General features: G+C 39.7%; 1 protein-coding gene across 4 annotated transcripts in view; it reads right to left on the bottom strand.

The window, feature by feature from the left end:
- The window catches only part of sgip1a (SH3GL interacting endocytic adaptor 1a), a 119,159-nt gene that overhangs the window by 29,808 nt on the left and 67,662 nt on the right, over positions 1-21,689 (bottom strand). For 2 of the 4 annotated variants that reach the window (XM_034674426.1, XM_034674444.1), the window contains exons 5-13: positions 13,564-13,627; positions 12,920-12,944; positions 11,313-11,375; positions 10,836-10,913; positions 9,314-9,490; positions 4,857-4,868; positions 827-848; positions 636-726; positions 144-232 (exon numbers count right to left, since the gene is read on the bottom strand). In XM_034674426.1, the coding sequence (XP_034530317.1) occupies positions 144-232; positions 636-726; positions 827-848; positions 4,857-4,868; positions 9,314-9,490; positions 10,836-10,913; positions 11,313-11,375; positions 12,920-12,944; positions 13,564-13,627 (621 nt within the window). Of the gene's footprint in view, positions 1-143; positions 233-635; positions 727-826; positions 849-4,856; positions 4,869-9,313; positions 9,493-10,835; positions 10,914-11,312; positions 11,376-12,919; positions 12,945-13,563; positions 13,628-21,689 lie in introns of all 4 variants that reach the window. The other 2 variants (XM_034674435.1, XM_034674454.1) reach the window with 2 other exon arrangements.

The raw sequence follows: 21,689 nt of genomic DNA, 5'->3' as shown, positions 1-21,689 counted from the left end.
TTAAAGAGATTAAAAAAGTGTGTTCAGATTCTTTTTCATTTTGTTGCTCACAAGAAAGAAACTACAGTGATCACCTGTCAACACAAACACAACAGAGACACAGAGACACAACAGGAACAAGCACACACAGAGAGGAGGCTTACCTTCAGTTTTTGGTTCTCCAAAGGCTGTTTCCAAAGGAGGCCCAAATAAGGCTGTGTTGTCTTCAGGGAATGGGGGTGTCGGTTGACGGCTGCAACAGACAAAGGACGATATAAAAGATGAACCTGTATGATAAAAGCTACAGACTGTTATTTCAAGGAAACACAGACACTTTATAAAAGAATGGAACGTGTTGCCGGGCAGAAAAAGAGACATTTCACCGCTCAGCATATGGCTGGATAGGTTTTGTTCTTTATCTGTACTTTGTTTTTATGACAAAGAGTCATTCAAACCTTCAAGAGACATTTCAAGACCTTATTTTAGAGAATGTAATTTATAGAGAATTTAAACTAGCCATGCCCTTCATTAGCTCGTACAGAGCTTCTGGTTTTAAGGTGAAGAAAGTAAACTGTGTAAGCAGCAGAAAGCTAGGGAGCAGGATCGGCAGTGGCACATGCAGTAGGATGGTACCTTACCAACACTGTGGTTCATACCTGGGGGGCTGTAGTGCTGGAGCTGGTGTTGGGGCCGCGGCCACAGTGGGTAAAGTCGTGACCACACGTCTTGGTCTGACGATATCCTCATCTGGAATCAGAATTAAATCTGTTAAGCATTTAAATCCCATTCTGTGATTCAGCATCATCAAACGTGAAGCTGGCCTACTGTAAACAAGACTGTGACTTACTGGATGTGTCCCTTTTTAAACCCTGTGAGATAAAAAAGAAGAGTAAGATGTAAAAACACATGACATGAACACTTCAGAAGTCACATGTTTTTTCTTGCAATAATTCTATTTGTTTATTTTTGCCACTAAAATCAGCCTCCTGCTTAGACCTAATTATGTTCTGTTGTTAAAAATCAATCAATTAGACATTATTTGTAAAGCTGTTTTTAAACAATATTGTAACACAAAGTACGGAAGAGGATTGTATTCACATGAGAGAAAAAACAAATCCGCTCTGTTTTTCTGAATTACCGAGATAACCGGCGCCTCAGTCCCACTCCTTGAGGGCCCATATTTTCATCAATCGTCTGATTGTCTCTTTAAGTCACCACGTAGCCAGCTTGAATACATTTCAGATGTATCGTATTATATAAACGAAGCAGGCCAATTTGCTCAGCTGATCCTGGAGAAATGCTGCAATGTGCAGCAGATCAGAACGAGCCTCTTACCTCACCGACCTGGCGGACCCATATGTGCCTGCTCGGGCACTTCGCTCTCAGGGGACTGGCCTTTAAGTGTCCCTAAGGTCCGAATGAAGACTATTTGTGAGCGGGCCTTTTCATTCTGTGCACCCACTCTATGGAACAGTCTCCCATCAGGTTATGTTTGGTTGATGTATTTAAAGCAAAGCTGAAGACCCACCTGTTTACTGTTGTTTACTGCTGATGTTTCTTATGGTGTGTTGTGTCTTTGTGAAGCTTTGTAAAGCACTTTGATTGAAAGCACTCTATAAATAAAATGATTATTACGTCTAAACACCTGCAAAGGCCTAAGGTGCCTGTGCAAAGTTGACAATACCATCTCTGTTACTTATAGACACTAGTATCTCTCAATGTCTTAAACCCAAAGTAAATAAAACTGGATTCAACTGAACAACCAGGGCATGTTCAGGCTACTCTCTTGTGTTACCTTGAGGTACTGTTGGGATTTTACAGTAGCAGTATGTTGTTAATCCAGAACAGAGCAGAATTGTTTAATTCATGTGAATTCAATACGCTCCCGTCACAAAGTGCTGTACATAAAACTAATAATAGTGATAATAAAATGGAATAAATTAAGAACACATAAAAATGAATACAATAATAAAACACTCAAGGATTAAACCAGTAAAATAAACTCAGATGCTACACAACAAATAGAAACTAAATGTAAAATGTCAGTGCAGCTGAGAAAAATCAACTCCATGAGTTTTCTTGAATGACTCTTTTGTTGTTTAAACAGAATTGAAGTAAGAGGGCTATCTGACTGAGCTTCAGCATCAAGTCCACTTAATACGAACATATAGGGAGAAAAGAGTGGGGGCTGACATGCAGCAAGGGAGGTTTTAATTAAATTGAATTTAAAGAGTGATTCATGTCTGATGTATTTTTTGCTTTTGTAAGACAGGAAACGAGAAAGACAGGAGTGGAAAAGATGGGAGAGATGGTGGGGATAAAGAAGATGAAATTAAAGCTGCAAGCGGCGATAAACGGGCCCTCGCACAACTGCAGCCACTGCCTCATGTGAGCCACCGGCTTTTAAAGCCCCGAAATCTCACCTTTTCTCGCCATTTTGAATTTTCAAAGCTAGGTGGCGCTCTTCCTGTTGAGTTTCGGATATGGGTACAAGAGGCTTTTTTGTGCGTCCTGATACCATGAATATGTGTTTTAATTTTCATGCATATAGCTCACAATAACCTCTATGGGGAGGTGTTTTTGAAAACTGTAGAGCACATTTTTGACAATTCTTTTGCAAGACCCAAAGAATCGCAAATTTTTCACCAGGCCTGATGAATGTGTTGGATTTGGTGAGATTACGTGCATTTTAAAGTCCCAAAAATCCATTTCCTGTTTATGGTGAGACGTGTGTTTTTGATGCACCGCCTGAAAGTCTGCCATGCCCACAATTTTAGTCTGAACGGTATGCCTCTAAAATTTTGAATTGTCACTGTGTCTACTATAGGATGTGCCTTGTTTGGACTGAATTAGAGAAAAACCCTAGGATGAGATCTCAAAAGTATGCACCCTTATTTGGGCGGCGTTTTGAATTTTCAAAGCTAGGTGGTGCTCTTCCTGTTGAGTTTCAGATATGGGTACAAGAGGCTTTTTTGTGCGTCCTGTTACCATGAATATGTGTTTTAATTTTCATGCATATAGCTCACAATAACCTCTATGGGGAGGGGTTTTTGAAAACTGTAGGGGGCGCTAGTGAGCACATTTTTGACAATTATTTTGCAAGACCCAAAGAATCGTAAATCTTTCACCAGGCCTGATGAGTGTGTTGGATTTGGTGAGATACGTGCATTTTAAAGTCCCAAAAATCCATTTCCTGTTTATGGCGAGACATGTGTTTTTGATGCACCGCCTGAAAGTCTGCCACGCCCACAATTTTAGTCTGAACGGTATGCCTCTAAAATTTGGAATTGTCACTGTGTCTACTATAGGATGTGCCTTGTTTGGACTGAATTAGAGAAAAACCCTAGGATGAGATCTCAAAAGTATGCACCCTTATTTGGGCGGCGTTTGGAATTTTCAAAGCTAGGTGGCGCCCTTCCTGATGAGTTTCGGATATGGGTGTAAGAGGCTTTTTTGTGCGTCCTGATGCCATGAATATGTGGATTCATTTTCATGCATGTAGCTCAAAATAACCTCTATGGGGTGGGGTTTTTGAAAACTCTAGGAGGTGCTACTGAGCACATTTTTGAGATTTTTTTTGCAAGACTCAAAAAATCTCAAATTTTTCACCAGGCCTGATGAGTGTGCAAAAATGTGCGCACTTTCATGCATGTTAAAGGCTCCAAAAATGCGATCTCGGGGCAGAAGAAGAAAAAAAAAAGATGATCCTTAGGGTTACAAGAGGGCCTTCGCCGACCTTGTCGGTGCTCGGGCCCCTAAATGTCCCTAAAAATGTCACAGGCTGGACGCAAACCACAGGCTTGGCTCAAAGTCAGTGTCTTACCTCTGGGCCACAAGGTCACCCTTAAAGGGACATTATATGTTGCACTTTAAGATATATCCCTTATTTCTATGTCCTGAATCATGTTTGTTACTGAAACAGGTAAACTCAGTGTTAATATACCAACCATTGCACTGCTTGTTTTATGTCCTGGTGACAAAAAGGTAGATAAGACATTGCCTAATTACACTACACCGGTCAAACAGATTGCACAGTAAAATACATTTGTCCCTGCTTCATTGAAAGCAGCACAAAGAACTAACTATACAAGAGTAAGTCCCTCAGCAGCTAATCAATAGAACAGCAAAACATCAGCAACGGGGAAATAAAAGTCCAAAATCCAATAACGAGAACATTGTTAGTATCACGTTAGGAAATGTCAACTTAGTGAACTGCTGCTGTGAGAGCAGGAAAAACTGGAAAGCTTTCAAAACATGCTTCTGAAGACTTAAAGAGCCACCCCCGGCACCAGAGAAGGTGTGAGGCTGATAAAGTCGGAGCGGAGGAATGTTAAAAGAGAAATGAGTTCTGATGTTTGAGAAGCGAGAGCAACGTAATATTTCCTCTCCAGCTGTGACTTCAAACACCGGTGTGTGCGTGAGCGCCCGTTCACCATGAGAGGGACACAAGGAGCCAAGAAAAGGCAGAGGGGCAGATATGGAGAGAGAAGGAGGGAGACAGGAGCAGATGAGAGGAGAAGACACGACGGTGGGGAGTGACTGAAGGAAGACATCAAAGGGTCCAGCTGTCAAAAGTGCAAATTTTCTCCCTCTACTGAGACGGAGCATGCAGCTTTTCATGATGAAAACAAGCTTCAAGCAAACTTGTGATCTTCAGAATCTGTAAAAATGTGTTTTTATTCTTTTATATGTTTAAAAATGAATGTACGAAAAGAGAAGCTAACAGCTTTGACCTTTAGCCTCAGAAACTGAACCACCTACGTATCTTCTGTCTTATTGGATCAACTCTGAGGACAGAGTAACGGGCAAAAGGGTACAAGAAGCATGTGACACATTTCAAGCCTGACCCCAGGGTGAGAGAAGGAAAGGACACTTACCGGACTACGTCTCTGTGACCAGCAAAAAGGAAGAGAGAAGAGATACCTGGTCAGAGAGTGACAAATCAGTAAAGCAGACATCTTATACATCAAGAGAAGAAGGTTTTTGGTCTGGCTGGTCAGATTTGGGAGAAAGGTTTTAGGGTTTTTGAGACAGCTGTGGGCAAACTTCGAGTGATCTGTTTGTGTTTATGCATACCTTTGTTTTTATTTAACCTTTATTTAAACAGATAAAAGACCCATTGAGATCGAGACCTCTTTCACAAGGGTGATCTGGCCAAGAGCCTGACCTGCTTGCAATGATGCTGAGGAAAACAAATTGTATCAATCAGAGGCTCAAAGCTAAATGAGGATAACTCATGTTGTTAAATCACTCCTATTTTCAAACACGTCCCTTCCTCTCCTTTACTTTCTATCTTTTTATTTTCTTCAAAGCATTTGTGGCCATCCAATCCTCTGGAGTTTCCTTCCGCTCTCCCTTTTCAGTGTCCCATCTGCCCTCTCCGTCTGAAACGTCTCCATCTGCCTGCGTCACTTCCCCCTCACATCATCCCTCTCTCCCTCCATCCCTCACTCTTGTGTTTGTTCCAGTTGTGCAGTGAGCCATGAGTGATTAAAGTGATGTAACAAGGGGGCGGGACATTCTGGCGGAAGGGATTAATTTCATTGGGCGAACTAGGGGCAAGACAAAGCTTAACACTCTCATCCGTGACCAATCGTGTTGCGTCTTGCAGTACGTAAACAGGAAGCACAACAGGAAGTGTTTGGAGTGACACACTGTGACCTTTTAGCCTCTATAAGAGATTAACAGTGACAGGACCGCTGATGTTGTAAAAGGATTTCTCCAGTTATAAGGTTGTGTGTTTGAAATCAGTGTAACAAAACAAAGTAAAGAAACGTTCCTCTTATATTATATTTATTTTACTTTTACTGCATCCTTGCTTTTGGTTTAAGACAAATGAAGGGGCGGCTGTGAAGACCTGACTGCACATCAGCTGCCTGCTTTATGAAATAATGAGAACCCATCACAAAAAGATGTTGTCTTCAATTTTAAGCCGTTTTCTTGTTGACATTTAGGGAGCAAAGAGAGACGCAGGAGGAGTTAAATGCAAAGTGAGGTCTAATTTTTGTTGTGTCGGATACATTAATTCCATCCCTGACCTTTTTCTCACAGCCGCTGCTGCTTGTAGTCTCGTTACTTGGACGGCGAGCTGGAATCTCAAGACTCCAGAAGCAATTAAAATCAGATTTAAGATGTCTTAGTCAGTGGAAACAACTTAAAAGACAGAGCTCCTGTGCTCCAAGTATCCAAGCTAAAAAATTGTGCCATGAAACAGCTGAGCAGAGCACACATGCTGCTAGACTCTGCACCACAATGTATGACACCATGATGAAGCACACTTACACCAAGAGAGAAGTTACACAACATTAATCATTTTCCCTCTTAATGCCACGACATGAAGCCCACAGTCGTCACACGCTAGCTTTGTGTCTCGCTCTAACACTGAGCATATTTGATGAACAAATGAGAAAACACATGCACAAGCAAGCAGCTCACAGAACGGGGAGTGATAGATTAAACAGTCAAGAGTAAAAACAAGACTTTGACACACGAGCAAGCAAAAGCAAAAGCTTACCGGACTCCTCTACAGGGGTTAGCAGCGACAGAGACAGAGATAAAGAGAAGAGGGGTGGAACAGTTAGGAGGCTCTAAAGGATTGTTAGTGATGCACCTGTGTACACTGTGAGCGGTTACCTACATCCACTGTCATCTACAGATATACTGTGAAACATTAGTGTAGCTTTAACCCCTACACTGTACCCTCAACTCCTCTGAGCATGATGTGAGCTGTGAATCTTGGTGAGGGTTTGATGTGAAATCAGCTGTAAACCTGCTTTTTTGTGTTCATATGGCTGATTCATGAAGTATAAGACAAATACTACAAAAAAAAAGTGTGTTAAATACAACACTTAGTTTCTATAAGTGATTATAGCACTTGGGGTGAGTGTTTCACGTCCTTATTACAGCCACAGTTTGAGGGCAGGATGGATTGTTACACCTTTAGGAACAAGTTCATAAGAACGTCTACATGACTCCTCTGGAGAATCACATGATATTCACTGACTGTGAGGTTGTTGTTGAGTATGAGCCTTCTTTTGGAAGAAAAAAACAGCAGCCATGAATATTTTGGTGGAGAATAAATCTAGCTAAAGGAAAAGCAGAGTCAAAGACAAAAGCAAAGTAAAGGGCATACGCAGTGTTTACTTTCTGAACGACTTGGCCTCTCTTCCTTTTTGTATAAAGCCATTTATTTCCAGTCCATAGCCAAGGTTACCCAGAGTTGCCAGGGACGGGGAGTTACTGTGTGACTCGTGTAATTTATGTTTGAGGGTTTAGCTCCGTCCAGACAAACGTGTTGCTAATTTGAACCAGTAGCAGTGCAGGCCGCAGTCTTGTTGTCAAAGTGAGAAGCTGGTTAATCCAATGACTGAATAACAAGGAGAGGTATAGTAACTATAGTATCTTACCTATACTGAAAGTTGAGGATATAAATTAATATATAATACATATATTGAAATATTTGAGGATTTAAATGAAAAAAAAAAAATTTGAGGACATAAATAACTAAACAAAAAATAGGTTGAAATATTTGAGGCTATAATAAAAATAAATAAAAATATTTGAGGATATACATAAATAAATAATAAATACATTTAAATATTTGAGGATTTAAATAAATCAATACAAATATTTGAGAACATAAATAAATAAAAGAATCAATCAAAATATCTGAGGATATAAATAAAAATAAAAATACAATTTAAATATTTCAGGATTTAATAAAAAGAAATAGACATTTGAGTATATAAATAAGTAAACATAAATATTTGAGGACATAAATAAAAAAAGGAAAAATACATTGAAATATTTGAGGCTATAAATAAATATAAATATTTGAAGACATAAATAAATTCATTTAAATATTTGAGGCTATAAATAAATAAATAAATATTAATATTTGAGGACATTAATAAATACATTTAAATATTTGAGGATATAAATAAATACATTTAAATATTTGAGGATATAAATAAATAAATATAATTATTTGAGGATAAACATAAATAAATATATAAATAAATATAAATAATGAAAAAATATTTAAAAATACATACTTATTACAAAAAAAAATATCCAAACAATAACTAACTATATAATAACTTATTATTTTAATTCCTGATCTGTCATGTAACGACCACCGTAACTGACATTTTCAATGCATCTGTTATTGTTTACTTAATGGAAAACAAATAATATGCTGTTAAATTACCCACACTTTTTTAAGCAGATATTTTCACAGCATTTTTTTGTCCAACCAACAGTCTTAAACTTCAAAAACTTTAAACAGCAATGATAGAAAACTGAAACACAAATCAGGAGGTTTTCAAATTTCTAAACTAAAAAAAAAAATAGCAAGCATCCACTTCTGGCTTTTCTGTTAATAAAATAATCATTTAAATTTATTTGAATCCAAAATTCATGTTTATGAATATCTGTCAATTGACCAATTACTTCAGCATTGTGCTTTAAAGTTGAACTGAAAACAAATAAAAATAGACACCTTCTTGGACCCACTTAACGTGTGCACACACACATTACCTGCATGGAAAGACCTTCACACCTGATCAGGTTAACAGGGCCAGCAGGCTGGATTAAATTATTGAGTCCACAAGCTCAAATGACCTCAAGCAATCTCACTGTACAGCAGACGGACACACAGGTCCAATGTGCCCACTTTCCTACCTGAATTATTCAAAGCAGACACCCAAGCTAACCGTCCTCCCTGAAGAGCAGAGGGATTACAGGTAGGCCTATAGCTGAGTCTAACAGCTGATAACAACCGGCCTCCAGGAGGATGGTTGTTTATATTTGGACTCATCAACAAGACTGCAACACTTTTAGCAAGAGCTTTGCACCCTGCTGTTTGACAGGGTGTGTGTCACATTGTTTTTGTTGTGGTCGGGGAGCTCTAGTGTGTCAAAGAGGACGCTGACTTCTCTGACAGTCATGACCATGTAGCACAAAGTAACTGGAATTTAAAGCTTCCTATAAATCAGCTCCCTTCACTGGTTACAGTCTGGGGGTCAACCAGAGACATTATATTCTGCTTTTCACTGTTTCACAAAAACAAACTTGATCTGGTCTAGCATAGACAAAGTGAAAACAGTGACTCATTAACAGCTTTGAATAAAAAACAGTGGGATACAGCAACATATTAACACTGAAGCCAGATAGCAGCTCTGTAGATATGAGCACAAACAACACACATGCATTCATAGAGATACCTGACTCTGTTTATAAGATAACTAACTAATGAGGAGGCAGAGGATTACGACACATACACATTTACCAGTTTAATCATGAACAGCAGTGTGTAACAGAAAGGCTTACTCACCAGAGGAGACGGGGACAGGGCTATGTTGCCTATTGAGGCTTTCAGCTCGTCAACTGAGGGCACTGACGCGACTTGATCGGCTGGCAGCGGCTTAATTTTGATTTTGAATTTTTTCCGGTGGTCCTCCTCTCCTTCCGACTCATCGGAGGAGAAGAAGTGGGTCTTTTTGGTGGTGGGCTGTGGTGGGGGGTTAAGGAAAAACAAATAACACCAGACCTTCATCCTTCAGTGACTTCTTTGAAATCTGTGCTTTTCTATAAACCTACTTCATCAGTTCTACCCCAATTTCTATTTCTACTTCCAAATCATTTGCCCTACTTTTGATTAACATGGTTTATAATTGAGATTCAAGCAATTTAACTTCGTAGGATTTCAATTACTATCTCCCAGCTCTATAAATACCCTCTCCCTGTGAGATACTATCTGAATCCTAAGATTACTTAAACTACTTATTATATTAAGTCACAGATTTTACAACTCTAACCAGGGTCAAATACACATTTAGGATTAAATATGGAGCATGTCTCCTCACAGAACTGAGTGCATGTTTCTCTACATCAGATCACGACATAAACCCAGGGAGAAAGTTACAGCAAAGTGGTGTATACAGATTCATCATCCAAACAATCACCGAGAAGAAAACTAAGCACGACCTCTGGTGAAAATGAGTTGACAGTCTGGGTCTCGATAGAGAAGTCATGTGGCTTTTCTCAAACATTTTAACTGCCTGCTCACCTCAGGGGCATCAGTGACTCATTCTTCATGCTGTGCCTTATTACCTTTACTTAGATCTTTGCTAATTGGATGCTTTTGCACTTCATTGTCGCACTTCATCGGCATTGTGTGTCACGCTTCTGTTCGTGTGGGTTTCTTTATAGAGCAGGAGGACATTTGTTGATTTAGATTTACATCCACTTCATGATTTATCATTAATTATTATTATTTTAAATGTATTATTTAATTAAAAATATATATTTATTTTTTATTATTTTTTAATTTATTCAATTTTTTACTATAATTATTTGTACTTTCACACCCTCTTTCTGTCTGCCCTTGAACTCTCACTTCCCTCCCTTTCACATTTTCTTTACCTCCACCACCAGGGAACCATCACAAATGGTTTCTGTTTCACAATCATAGGCACACACACCATGCATCATCAAACACACACACACACACACACACGTACACACAATGCACAAACTGACATCATACCAACATGCCACACACATAATGTGTTCTGTTGTTATTTTGTTTGGAAATTTGAAAACTGTGCATGTCACCATCTTATAGTTGTCTTTCTTTGTTATCTTTTTTCTTGCAAACTAAAAAATAAAAAAGATTTACATCCACATATTTAGCAGCCACAGAAAGTCCCCATGTGATTAAGAAACACCAGAAAGTTCTTGCCTATGAGTCTGCACGAACAAATCCTGTTCTCACTACAGAAGCAATCCCAATTTTGTGCACCAATAAAGTTGACAGTACTAGTAGGAAGTAAAACGTAAATGAAAAATGATGCAGTGCTGAGGATATCTCCCTCTTCTGAATCGTCATCAGGTCTGAGGCTATAGCCTTCATCGTCCAGCACAGGAGAGTTCTGAAAAACACAGAGGCTCAGTATTAATCTCTGTTGACGCAGAGCTGTTAGTTCAAAGAGTACCACAGGATAAAAGAACTACAGCTGCAGTTTACTGTGATACAATCACACATTCAATAACACAGTAAACTGACATACATGACCTTAATGAATCATGGCTCAATGAGAATCAACTAAATAATAATCTGGATGTAAATAAAGCAGGACACTTCTATTGAAAACAGATCTCCTGTTTTACTGCCCGCTTTAAACATGCTCCGTTCACATACAATCAATATCATATTGATCTTAGAATAACATGGATGAATACTATGGATGAATCTATAAAACTTAATGAAAAATAGATGAGTGCAGCTCAAACTGAGACACTAAACCTGCTTTGTAATAATCATAACTTACATATCTGTCCCAGTCGATGTCTCCGTAGAAACCATTAGGGGCCCCGTTGGTTTTCTTCTGAGCCTGAGACAAGAGAGAGTTTGATTTAAATCCCACGACACCACGACAGTACGGTGTGTCCTCCTCTATTTCAACTACCACTGGATGTGTTTCTGTGGGAGCTACTGTTCACTGTCACTCGGGTGTTTTTAATTCTGCTGTAAGAACCTCAGTGCTGTGTACTCTGGATGTCTCACAGCGTCCTATAACACAGCTTTTATTGGCATTCTGTTTTTACAAGATTGCAACTCAAAAGGTGCTCAACATATATGAAACATTCAGTTTCAGATTCCTTATGACTGGAATAATTTGCCTTTAAATATTTGTTCTTTTTTACTGAATTGTATGGAATACTTTATTTCCACCAATAAAACAATTTAAAGCCAAAAAAAAATGTTTTCTTTGTCTTCCTTCCTCTTATCTAAAAAATATTTCCCATCTCAAAACAAACTGTTTATTCTTATTATTAACATATATTTTTTAATAAATAAATAAATTTTTAGTGTAATCATTGCTCCTTTATTTTATTATGTTTTTCTCTTGTCTAAGGTTGTACCAATTGATGTTGTTGTAATTGTTCAGCTGGTTGTTGTTCTCTATTTGTGATTGTCTGTTTGGCTCCCTCTAAAACCAGATGTTACATCTGAAGGGGTTTATACCGATAAATACAATTTTATTCAATTTACATGTTTTAAAAGAACCATGAGGATTCACTTTGTCAGTCTTATCTTTTCCTTAAGCCTGATTTATACTTCTTCGGCGAATCAAAGGCGTAGCCTACGCCGGAGGTCTGCGTAGCTCCCGTACCTACGCAGAGGCCTAAACATGTAGCTGATGTGCACCTCCTCCAAAATGTAACTACGCGTAGAATCAACCCAGGCCGCAAGCCCTGTGATTGGTCGGCTCAGCTGCATTGTATTTCCCGCTTTTAAAGCACTTCCAGGATCCCCGCTCATCAGTCGTGTATTTCATCTCCTCCTCTCTATTCTTCATGTAATCATGTCTGTATGATAAACAGCAACATGTATCAGCTGTAGATTAACATAACACGCTCTGAATCTCTGTGGAAAAGGAAACAGAGATCGTAGCGGGGTCGGAAGCAGGCGACCGGCTACCAGAGAGACCACACTGCCCTCAAGGGTTTCGGTGGAGAATTGCTGTGCGACACGGACACACCGACGCACAAGTATGAGGTGCTCATGTCCACATCAGCCCCTGCTGTGTAGGGTCAATGTAGAAGTATAAATCAGCCTTTCAATCTCCTCAATGTTCCTGCTAATAAACAGCTGATACAGCAACACTTGTGACTGACTAATGAGTGTATGAATGCACAGTGATGTCTACAAGATCTAGAAAAACTACTCTAGAGGTGAATCTACTCCACAGGACCAAAGACTAGAGTTCAGTACCGATTCAACCTCTTGAGGTTCCTGTCAAGTTGAAAAAAAAAAAAGAACGAACCACATGATCATGAGACTTGTTTTCTTCTTGACAAACATGTTTAGAGTGAACATTCATTTACAACATATTAATAAGTTGAATCACATTAAATGTGGTCTGATACTTACACCCCCGTCTCTGTCTGGGGACCCCCTGTGAAGATTTAAAGAAGAGAGAGAAAGAAGAGCATGAAAGCTGCTTCATATCTGAGCACTTCACTTTGAAAGAGCTTTCTAATTAGTCAATCAAAACTGTTTGGTTTGAAAGGAGGCGTCCTAGGAAAACACTTGTGCACCACCATTCCCACACACACTTATTTACTCTCACAGACACCACAGCACACAAACCTTTCACTGTAAGTCTGCGAGTGGAAGCAGTCACAAATTGGATAAACAGCTCTGAAGAACCATTACACTTGAAAAGTATTTTACTGGCACTATGACGCCTCATTTAGAGATTCAAAATAATATGTCAGATGGGGATTACACACACACTTAATTAAAACTACTCACCTGTGTGTGGTTGATAGAAGTAGGAGTCTAAAATCTATTTAACAAAACCTATGTTTAACACTAATCCTGAAACTGCTGTCACTTATTGTAATCCTTTGATTCTGTTGTAAAGTATCTGCAGCTGTGTAACAATTCTTCTTCTTCAAGTTACTTCTTCCACTTCGCCCAACACTCTACATCACTGTTCATGGTCCTGGCAATGAAACAGCTAATACGCTCCTCATCTGGATTTCACAGCAGGAAAGAGAGTCTCAGCTTACGTGGAGTCATTGTCCTTTTCTTTCTTCCGTATCCCGAAGGCCTTCCTGGTACGTTTTTTCAATCCTGAGGAGACAGAAGAGAAAAAAAAAGGCGGGAAAAAGGTGAGTTCATATAACTGTTAAAGGGTAAGTGGGGTCAGCTGTAAAACATCTGTCATCTGGGAGATCAAAAGAGGGACGGAGGGGAGGGTTTATGCATTATTGAGTGAGTTGCTGCATCCATGTGACGGCAAACACCTTTTTTCACAGCTAAATGTGTGTTCATGGCCACTGTGGATGGATGGATGGATGATAGATGGATGGACAGCCTTGCAATCCTCAAATCATTATGAAGGGATGGGAGATTCATTAACACTGATAATCAATGCAGCAAAAATGTAACAAGAATAACTTAGAGAGCACAAAGGAGCCTCCAGCAGGTCAGTCAGACAGATGAGACAGACTGTGATTTAGAATGCTTCATAAAGTGTGTCACTTAGTGGCTGCCTGTTTGAATCCTTGACTAACTAAACCTGAGCTGAGGGCTTCCACAACACTTACCTCAAAACATACACTGTGTTTAAGCAGAAAGCATAGTTTAACCATAGACTGTATAATAAATGGATGTAGTATTCCTGATCACCCATCAGTTTCTGAAGCGCTGTTCTGAAGCCAATCGTCGGCGGGTGCCATATAGGAAATGCTGAACTCAACCTAACTTAGTGTGAGGTAAAGAGGCAGGCTTTGAACCTCCTAGCCAACAGCTACAGTGTTCCCGCCTGTCAGTCAAGTCAGCTGTGCCTTTCATAATGGTAAACCTGTACAGTGTTTGTCGATCAAGAAATGAGCTATCCAGACTGCACTAGTTATTTTGGACCAGGCTGTAAACATGTTTATTTCTGCTGTAAAGATCAGCTTTTTTGAATTTGTGTTAATGTTCTCTCAAGTGCTTCCGGAGCCAGCCTCAAGCGGACACTCATGAAACTGCAGTTATTAACACATCCGCATTGTTTTCATTTCTCGCAGCCGGAGGTTGCCGTCTGGGTTTAAGAGAGGCAGGAGATAAAGTTAGTCTGAGGGAATGGAGCTGCTCACTGACCACCAAGCCTGTGTTTTGGCCTTAAGGAAAATGTCTGTATTTTCTGGAATGTCTTAAATGCAACATCTTTCCCCTGTTAAGTTTGCAAAATGAACCCCAGCAGGGTGAAAAAGGAGTAGAGTACAGGTATTCAGAAAATGCTAAAATGCAGCATTTGCACCTTAATTTGCAACTGAGTCAAACAAAAAAAATGCAGTCTTCAGCTCAGATTTGCAGATATTGTTTGTACATTCTTGCTTGTTACATTTTCTTTATAAGGATCAGTCATGCTTAGGTTACTGCCAGGCTATCAGGATATCCTCTGGACTGATTACAAACACTAAATTGCAACAAATGTTAAAAAATAATCAACTTAAACAACACTGCACCACTTTAATTGATTACTCTCCTTTTCGACGCAATATTTACTGGATAATATCCTCATCTCTGGTTTCAGGAGCTTCTCCTTTTCATCTCGTCTGCATATCAAGTGTGGAGTGTCAGATTTTTCAGTGTTAGAAATATAAATATCAAATCCAATTATGCTTCCTCTCAATTTGAAACCCTGTTCAGATGCAATAATTCTACAATTTCGCAGCCTCACACTGCTCACAATACAGACCTCAAATGCCTCTGTCTCATTCTTACCCCAGATGAAAGCCCAGTTGTCACCCTCCATTTCTGTTCAGGTTAATTCCTTCACTCTCATTCTTCATTTTCTTTGTCTGGCTGTGAACTCGTCACAACGTCTCATAATCGTCCTCATTCAACATGCAGACGCACACTGAGCCTGAGAGTGGGAACCTGATGCTCCCTGCTGCGCACCTACACACCTACACACTCAACCACGCACACACACACACACACACGCACACACACACACACACGCACACACACACACACAGCCAAGGTATCAAGATCTTGCTGTTGGTGTTCAACTGGTGCTCAAAACCAGTTATTTCACACATTGATGAGGAATAAAGTCAGTTTCTTGTGTTTCATGTAGTTTCTAACATCAATAATCTTTTGTCAATATGTCTGCAGCCAAATTGATCCAAAGAGGCGGCTGGCCATGAGGAAGTGTCATCCAGAAATGCCCTTTTATTGATCCTGATTCAGCCATGTGTCTTACAAAGGCATGTGTTGATACCATAGATTGTATAAATAATGGACGTAGTACCTGTGACGTCATCCATCTGTTTCTGAAGGGAAGATTTGAATCAAATTGTTGGTGGGTGCCATATTGCATATGCTGAACACAACCTAACTTCTGTGGAGCTAGTGTGAGGTTAAGAGGCGGGCTTTGAGCCTCCTAGCCAACAGCTACAGTGTTCCTGCGAAGCGGCAACCTCTTGTATCTAAATATGAAGCCCATGCAGTAGTGTTATAAACTGCAGTTCATCAAGCGTCCATTTGAGGCTGGCTGCAGAAACACTGGAAACCACACCCACCAATTCAACAAAGAAGATCTTTACAGCAGAAATAAAGATGTTTACAGCCTGGTTCAAAAAGCGTCTCAGTCTGAATAGCTCATTTCTCTCTGCCTGCACACTGTACAGGAGTGACTGACTTGACTGACAGGTGGGAACACTGTAGCTGTGGTGATGAGGCTCAAACTCCGCCTCTTTAACTAACATTAGCTCGACAGAAGTTAGGTTGAGTTCAGCATTTCCAATATGGCTCCTGCATACGATGGCTTCAAAACAGCTCTTCTGAAACATAGGTGAAGTCACGGATACTATGTCCATTATTTATACAGTCTATGGTTCCGCCTGTTAATCAAGTCAGTCATGTCCTTAAATGGGCAAAACTCTTAATCTTAAGATCTTATGAACCGTTGCGTTAGAAAATAATTCACCCCCCCGTACAGTGTGTGCCGAAAGAGAAATGAACTACGTAGACACAAGCCGTTTTTTGAACCAGGCTGTGAATGGGTGTGTATGTGGTTTCCAGTGTTTCTGCAGCCAGTCTCAAGGGGACACTCAGTGAACTGCAGTTTATAACACTTCTGCATGGGCTTCAGATTTTAAGACCAGAGGTTGCCGCTTGGTTGATACCTTTAGGTCAGTCTTTGTGTACAGAACGATAGCAAAAAACATAACCGGGGACATTTTGAAGAAATGCAAAACAAAATTTGCTGGATATGCGTTCATGCTTCATAATCTGTTGGTAGGAAGCCGCACATGTGACTTTAATGCCAGCATAATAAGACATTACAGAGTGTAAGGAGAGGAGGAAGGTTTGCAAAGCTCACCAGCAAAGCTTTAGAAGTATCGTATTTAGAACAATAGTCAAGCAGGGAGAGAGCTGATACCATCACACTGTCTGCGTGGGTGTTGTGAGTATGTGTTGTTTGGTCATTCTGTTTGCACTCTTGCACACATTCAGACGCCTCACTCCCGAAAAGTGAGATCAAGTTTGACTTCTTTTACCCAAAAGTAAGAAGAGATTACTTTCTGTGAAGCTTCTTTCATTTGGTGTTTTAACAGTTTGTGATCTTTGTAGGGTGGCTGAGGACGCTGCGTGATCTGTCAGCCTGTAGAGTCATACAGGGAGGGTTCTTTAATTGTTCTTCAACAGCTGGTCCACTAAGCCAACCAAATTTCAACACTTCATTTACAGCTTCTACAGCTTACATGTTGACACGCCACTGATTTCACGTCAGATCTGTCTCTGTGCACAACACCATAAAGGCATGCAAACTTTACCTTGCTTTTAGAATTCAAACTCTTGTGTGCTCTCATCTTGTTTCAGGCTGAAGTGAATGTGTACAACGTTTATCTTTCTCATCTCTCAGCCCTCCACTGGCCTCTCTTTCTCCTGCCCTCGGGTTTGTTTCCGTCTCTTGTAAAACCAGCTTTGGCCCCAAGCAAGAGCTGACAGGTTTACTGCCCCGCTTGTGAAAGAATACTGGGTGTGTTGTGTTTGTGTCATTGTGCACATGGCAGCTATAACCTGGCTGCAGAAAACTTGCACTCTGCACCTCATGAGATTTCACTCTGCTTCATGAGTTTACTTTGAAATGCTTATTTCCTGCACCTTTTCCCCTCTCCTCTTTGGTGATGTTTTTGCTCTGTTTTATGAGCATGTTGAGTATTACTGGCAGTGTTAATAACTTGCCTTCCTGCATTACGGGATAAACTGTCATGAGCTGCTTTTTGTTAAGATGGGTTCTTTGTTCCTTGGCTGTAAACATGTTTATTTCTGCTGTAAATATCTTCTTTTTTTTTTCAAGTTATATTTTTGGGGCTTTTTCGCCGTTATTCAACAGGACAGCCGAATAGAGACAGGAAATGTGGGGAGCAGAGAGCAGGGGAAGACATGCAGGAAACGGTTGCGGCCGGGAATCAAACTGGCGACCTCTGCGACGAGGACCGCAGCCTCTGTATGTGGGGCGCTTAGACCGCTACGCCACCAGCGCCCCAATATTGTCTTTTTTGAATGGGTGGTTTCCAGTATTTCTGCAGCCAGCTTCAAGTGTATGCTCAAGGAACTGCAGTTTATAACACTTCCACATTGGCTTCTTATTTTGAGACCAGAGGTTGCCGCTTGGTCTCAGCTTGCTAACAAAGATCTCTAACTAGACGGGAGAAGTTCCTCTCTTAATGTAGCAAACACAAAAGTGATACAGAAGTCACACAGAAGTCATTTCGTGATTGGTTAAACCCTACATATGTCAGGTTGCAAAGCAGAACAGAAAGAGGAAGTTACACCTGCAGAAGGTCAACTGTTCAGACAGGAAACATTGTTTCAAAATGTATTTTAGTAAAGGTGCAGTGAAACTGACAAAAGACACATCCTGTTATTCAGTTCATGATTGTATATTCATGTCAAATGTATTCCTGAGATTCCTGTGTTTTTCTTTGAAGTACGTTTTTGTTTTTGTTTTGTATATTAAAGCTTTTTATTTTAATCTGCACTTTTGGTTTTCTGGCACGTCACAACATACTGTATGTTTGAAAGCTGCTTTTTGTGTGCATCAACAAGTGTATTTCCTTTGGCTACAGAGGTGGAAATAATGCTATTTGTTTAACAATCCTACAGACAGTTGAAATCCAGCATTATGTAAACATCATTTCCTTTTTGTCCATGCTGAGTTTGTTTGTTGTTTCTTTAACCTCTCTATACAAACAGCCTGAAGACACACAGATCAGAACAGATACTGAAACAAAAAAATCCATGTTCTGTGTGGACACTAAATCTGATTGGAGGATGCTGATGGGACTGCGTGTGGCAGGGTTTAATTAACATGGAGCAAAATAACAGAGCATGCAGTACACACAGTGTAATGACTTAATGGCTTCCGTTCAGAGGGATGCTAGCACAAGTTGCTAACAAAATTAGAGATCTGTTCTGAAGACACAGTAATGTAATTCAAGGAAAAGCCAATGGACAGGAAGCCAAACATGACAGGATGCTGCCAAGCCTTAAAAAACGCAACATGTCAGCTCCAGAGCAGCAGAACACTGACCAGGGTTACACAGAACAGTTTCTGTCCCTGACGAAGACCTTCAGAAGAAAAGCCTTTCTTTTTCTGGGGTCTGTGTGGGAAAGGTTTTTTTTTGTTTTTGTGGGGAACTATTTCTAAAGTAATGTTTATCTGGTCTTTAAAAGAAGTTATAGGTTTAGGAAAATCTTAAAGAAGGGGAAGTTAACATTAGAAAGGGTCCCATGAAGTGAAAACAAACTCACAACATGAGTAAAACACCACCCTGAGCAGCACATAGTGGGTTATTATTATACTAGCTCTGTGAGGTCTACCCTTCAACCACGAGCACCGCCTGCAATTAAAAAAAAGAGCCAACCTTGAGAGACAGCAATTATGGAAACCTCTGCATTATTAGAAGGCTCATATTATTTATATTTAACATAATCCTTTTTTTGTACTTTCATTATTTTATTTTCCACTTCTTTTTTTTGTTATTATTATTATTATTATTATTAGTAGTAGTAGTAATATTATTACTATTATTATTATTATTATTATTATTATTATTATTATAATTATTATTATTATTATCATTATTATTATTATTATTTTCGATTTTAATTCACTGTACTATTTAACAACAATAATTATTATTATTTTCTATTTTAATTTACAATAATTAATATAATTACTATTATTATTTTCTTATTTACAGATTTCTTCAGCTGGCTAATTTTTTTCTTTTTCTTTTAGTGGATAAACAAAACTTGCCTTAATTGTTTAAATTGATCTTCTGTATATAATGTGGAAATAATTCAAATAAACAGATCTTTAAACAAAACAAAAAATGAAAGATGCGAATATTCAGATTAATACCTGAGAGCTCTTCAAAACAAACACAATATATTGCATTAGTATTCACAATATTGAAGCTCAGCGTCACAAAGTGTGTGCTTTTAGTAAACGTAGCTTTTTTCCAAGCAAGTGAGGACGAGAAAAACAGCAAAGATCACACTCCTCTTATTCCACCAGAACTTTAGTTATTAAATTTGCTTCAATTAGTTTAGACTTTTTGTGAGGCAGGAAAATATTTTTCTTATCTTGTAATCCTGGTCTGCAGTTTAACTCTGCAGCATCAAGCACTTTGAATTGCTGTAGTATGAATGGTGCGTTACAAATAAACTTGCCTTGCCATCATTACAATACATCCACTGTGTGTGTACTATGTTATTCTATTAGTGACATACATGTGTAAATATTATTCAGAACTGGTCCAGCTGTAATTTACGATGTGTGAACTTCACCTATTGTTACTGTGTGGATGTGATTTTCTTTGGGCTTGCATATGTCGGCTACTGCAAGAGGTTTCTGATGCATTAGCCTCAGGAATATTAGTCATAGAGGTCATCCAGTGAGAGAAATAAAATGGAAGGCTATGAACACACACACACACACACACACACACACACACACACACACACACACACTCACAAAATGTAAATCACACAAGGCTGCACATGTTCGCCGCTGCACACAGCTGCAGAAACACACTTTTTTTTTTTTTTTTTAAGTGGAGCTTCTGAAAAGGCAAAGCAGAGGCTGTTTAACAAGCCGCTCCAAAGGGGGAAGAGATGAAGAGGCCCTATAGGCCAACCAACAAAACACACACACACAGCTTGTGCTGGCAGCAGCAGCAGAGCGGACCAGGCCATGCCACTCCAGACTCTGGATGAGAGACCTGTGCTGCTGTGCATAGTAAACAGAAAGGACAATAATACACCATTGAGAGCGAGGAGCAGGAGGGTGGAGGAAAACACATCTTTATGAATTTTAAATACTGTTTTAAAAAAAGAGAGCGTTGAACACTTCACCTCTCTTTCCTGATCATGATTTATAAATCTAATCTGCATCATTTTATCATTCAGAATCCAGCGCAGTATGAATGTTTAAGCATGCTCATATGTGCATAGGTAGAATAATTAAAGTGAGAAGACACTGTTGAGTTGTTTTGGTGTTGAGTCAAGCTGTTGACTAGGCAAGAGGAGAGGCATGTAGAGCCAATGACAGTCAGGCAGACAGGTTAGCCGTCAAGGAGACAAGTCATTAGAAGAACAGGGCGAAGGCTGCCAGGAACATAAACAAGCAGAGAGAGAAAAATGCAGAGACAGAATCAGTAGGTAGATGACTAGACAGCTAGCTCTGAGACAGGCAGGCAGACAGACAGACAGACAGACAGACAGACAGACAGACAGACAGACAGACAGACAGACAGACAGACAGACAGACAGACAGACAGACAGACAGACAGACAGACAGACAGACAGACAGACAGACAGACATATTGTAATCTGGAAGTTTAAAGGGCTCTTTCGTTGGGAGTGACTCATCCATCCTCAAGGCCCTGAGAGGCAGGAGGAGGGGGAAGAGGAGGAGGAGGAGGAGGAGAAGGAGGACGCAGGTGAGGACAGAAAAGCTGCTGCAGACTGGCAGAAACTCTAACAATGACCTCGCAATGATGCTGAGGCAGAAGTATGCCCTGATAACATGCAGAGACACGTGCAGGTATGTGAGTGCAGCCTCCATTTTATAGCGTGCACTGTTTTTGCAGACCTGCATGGGGCTAAAAATATAAAGAGTAGT

The sequence above is a fragment of the Notolabrus celidotus genome, chromosome 2, assembly GCF_009762535.1.
Source record: "Notolabrus celidotus isolate fNotCel1 chromosome 2, fNotCel1.pri, whole genome shotgun sequence".
Taxonomy (NCBI): Eukaryota; Metazoa; Chordata; class Actinopteri; order Labriformes; family Labridae; genus Notolabrus; species Notolabrus celidotus.
This window is presented reverse-complemented; position numbering and strand designations above follow the sequence as displayed.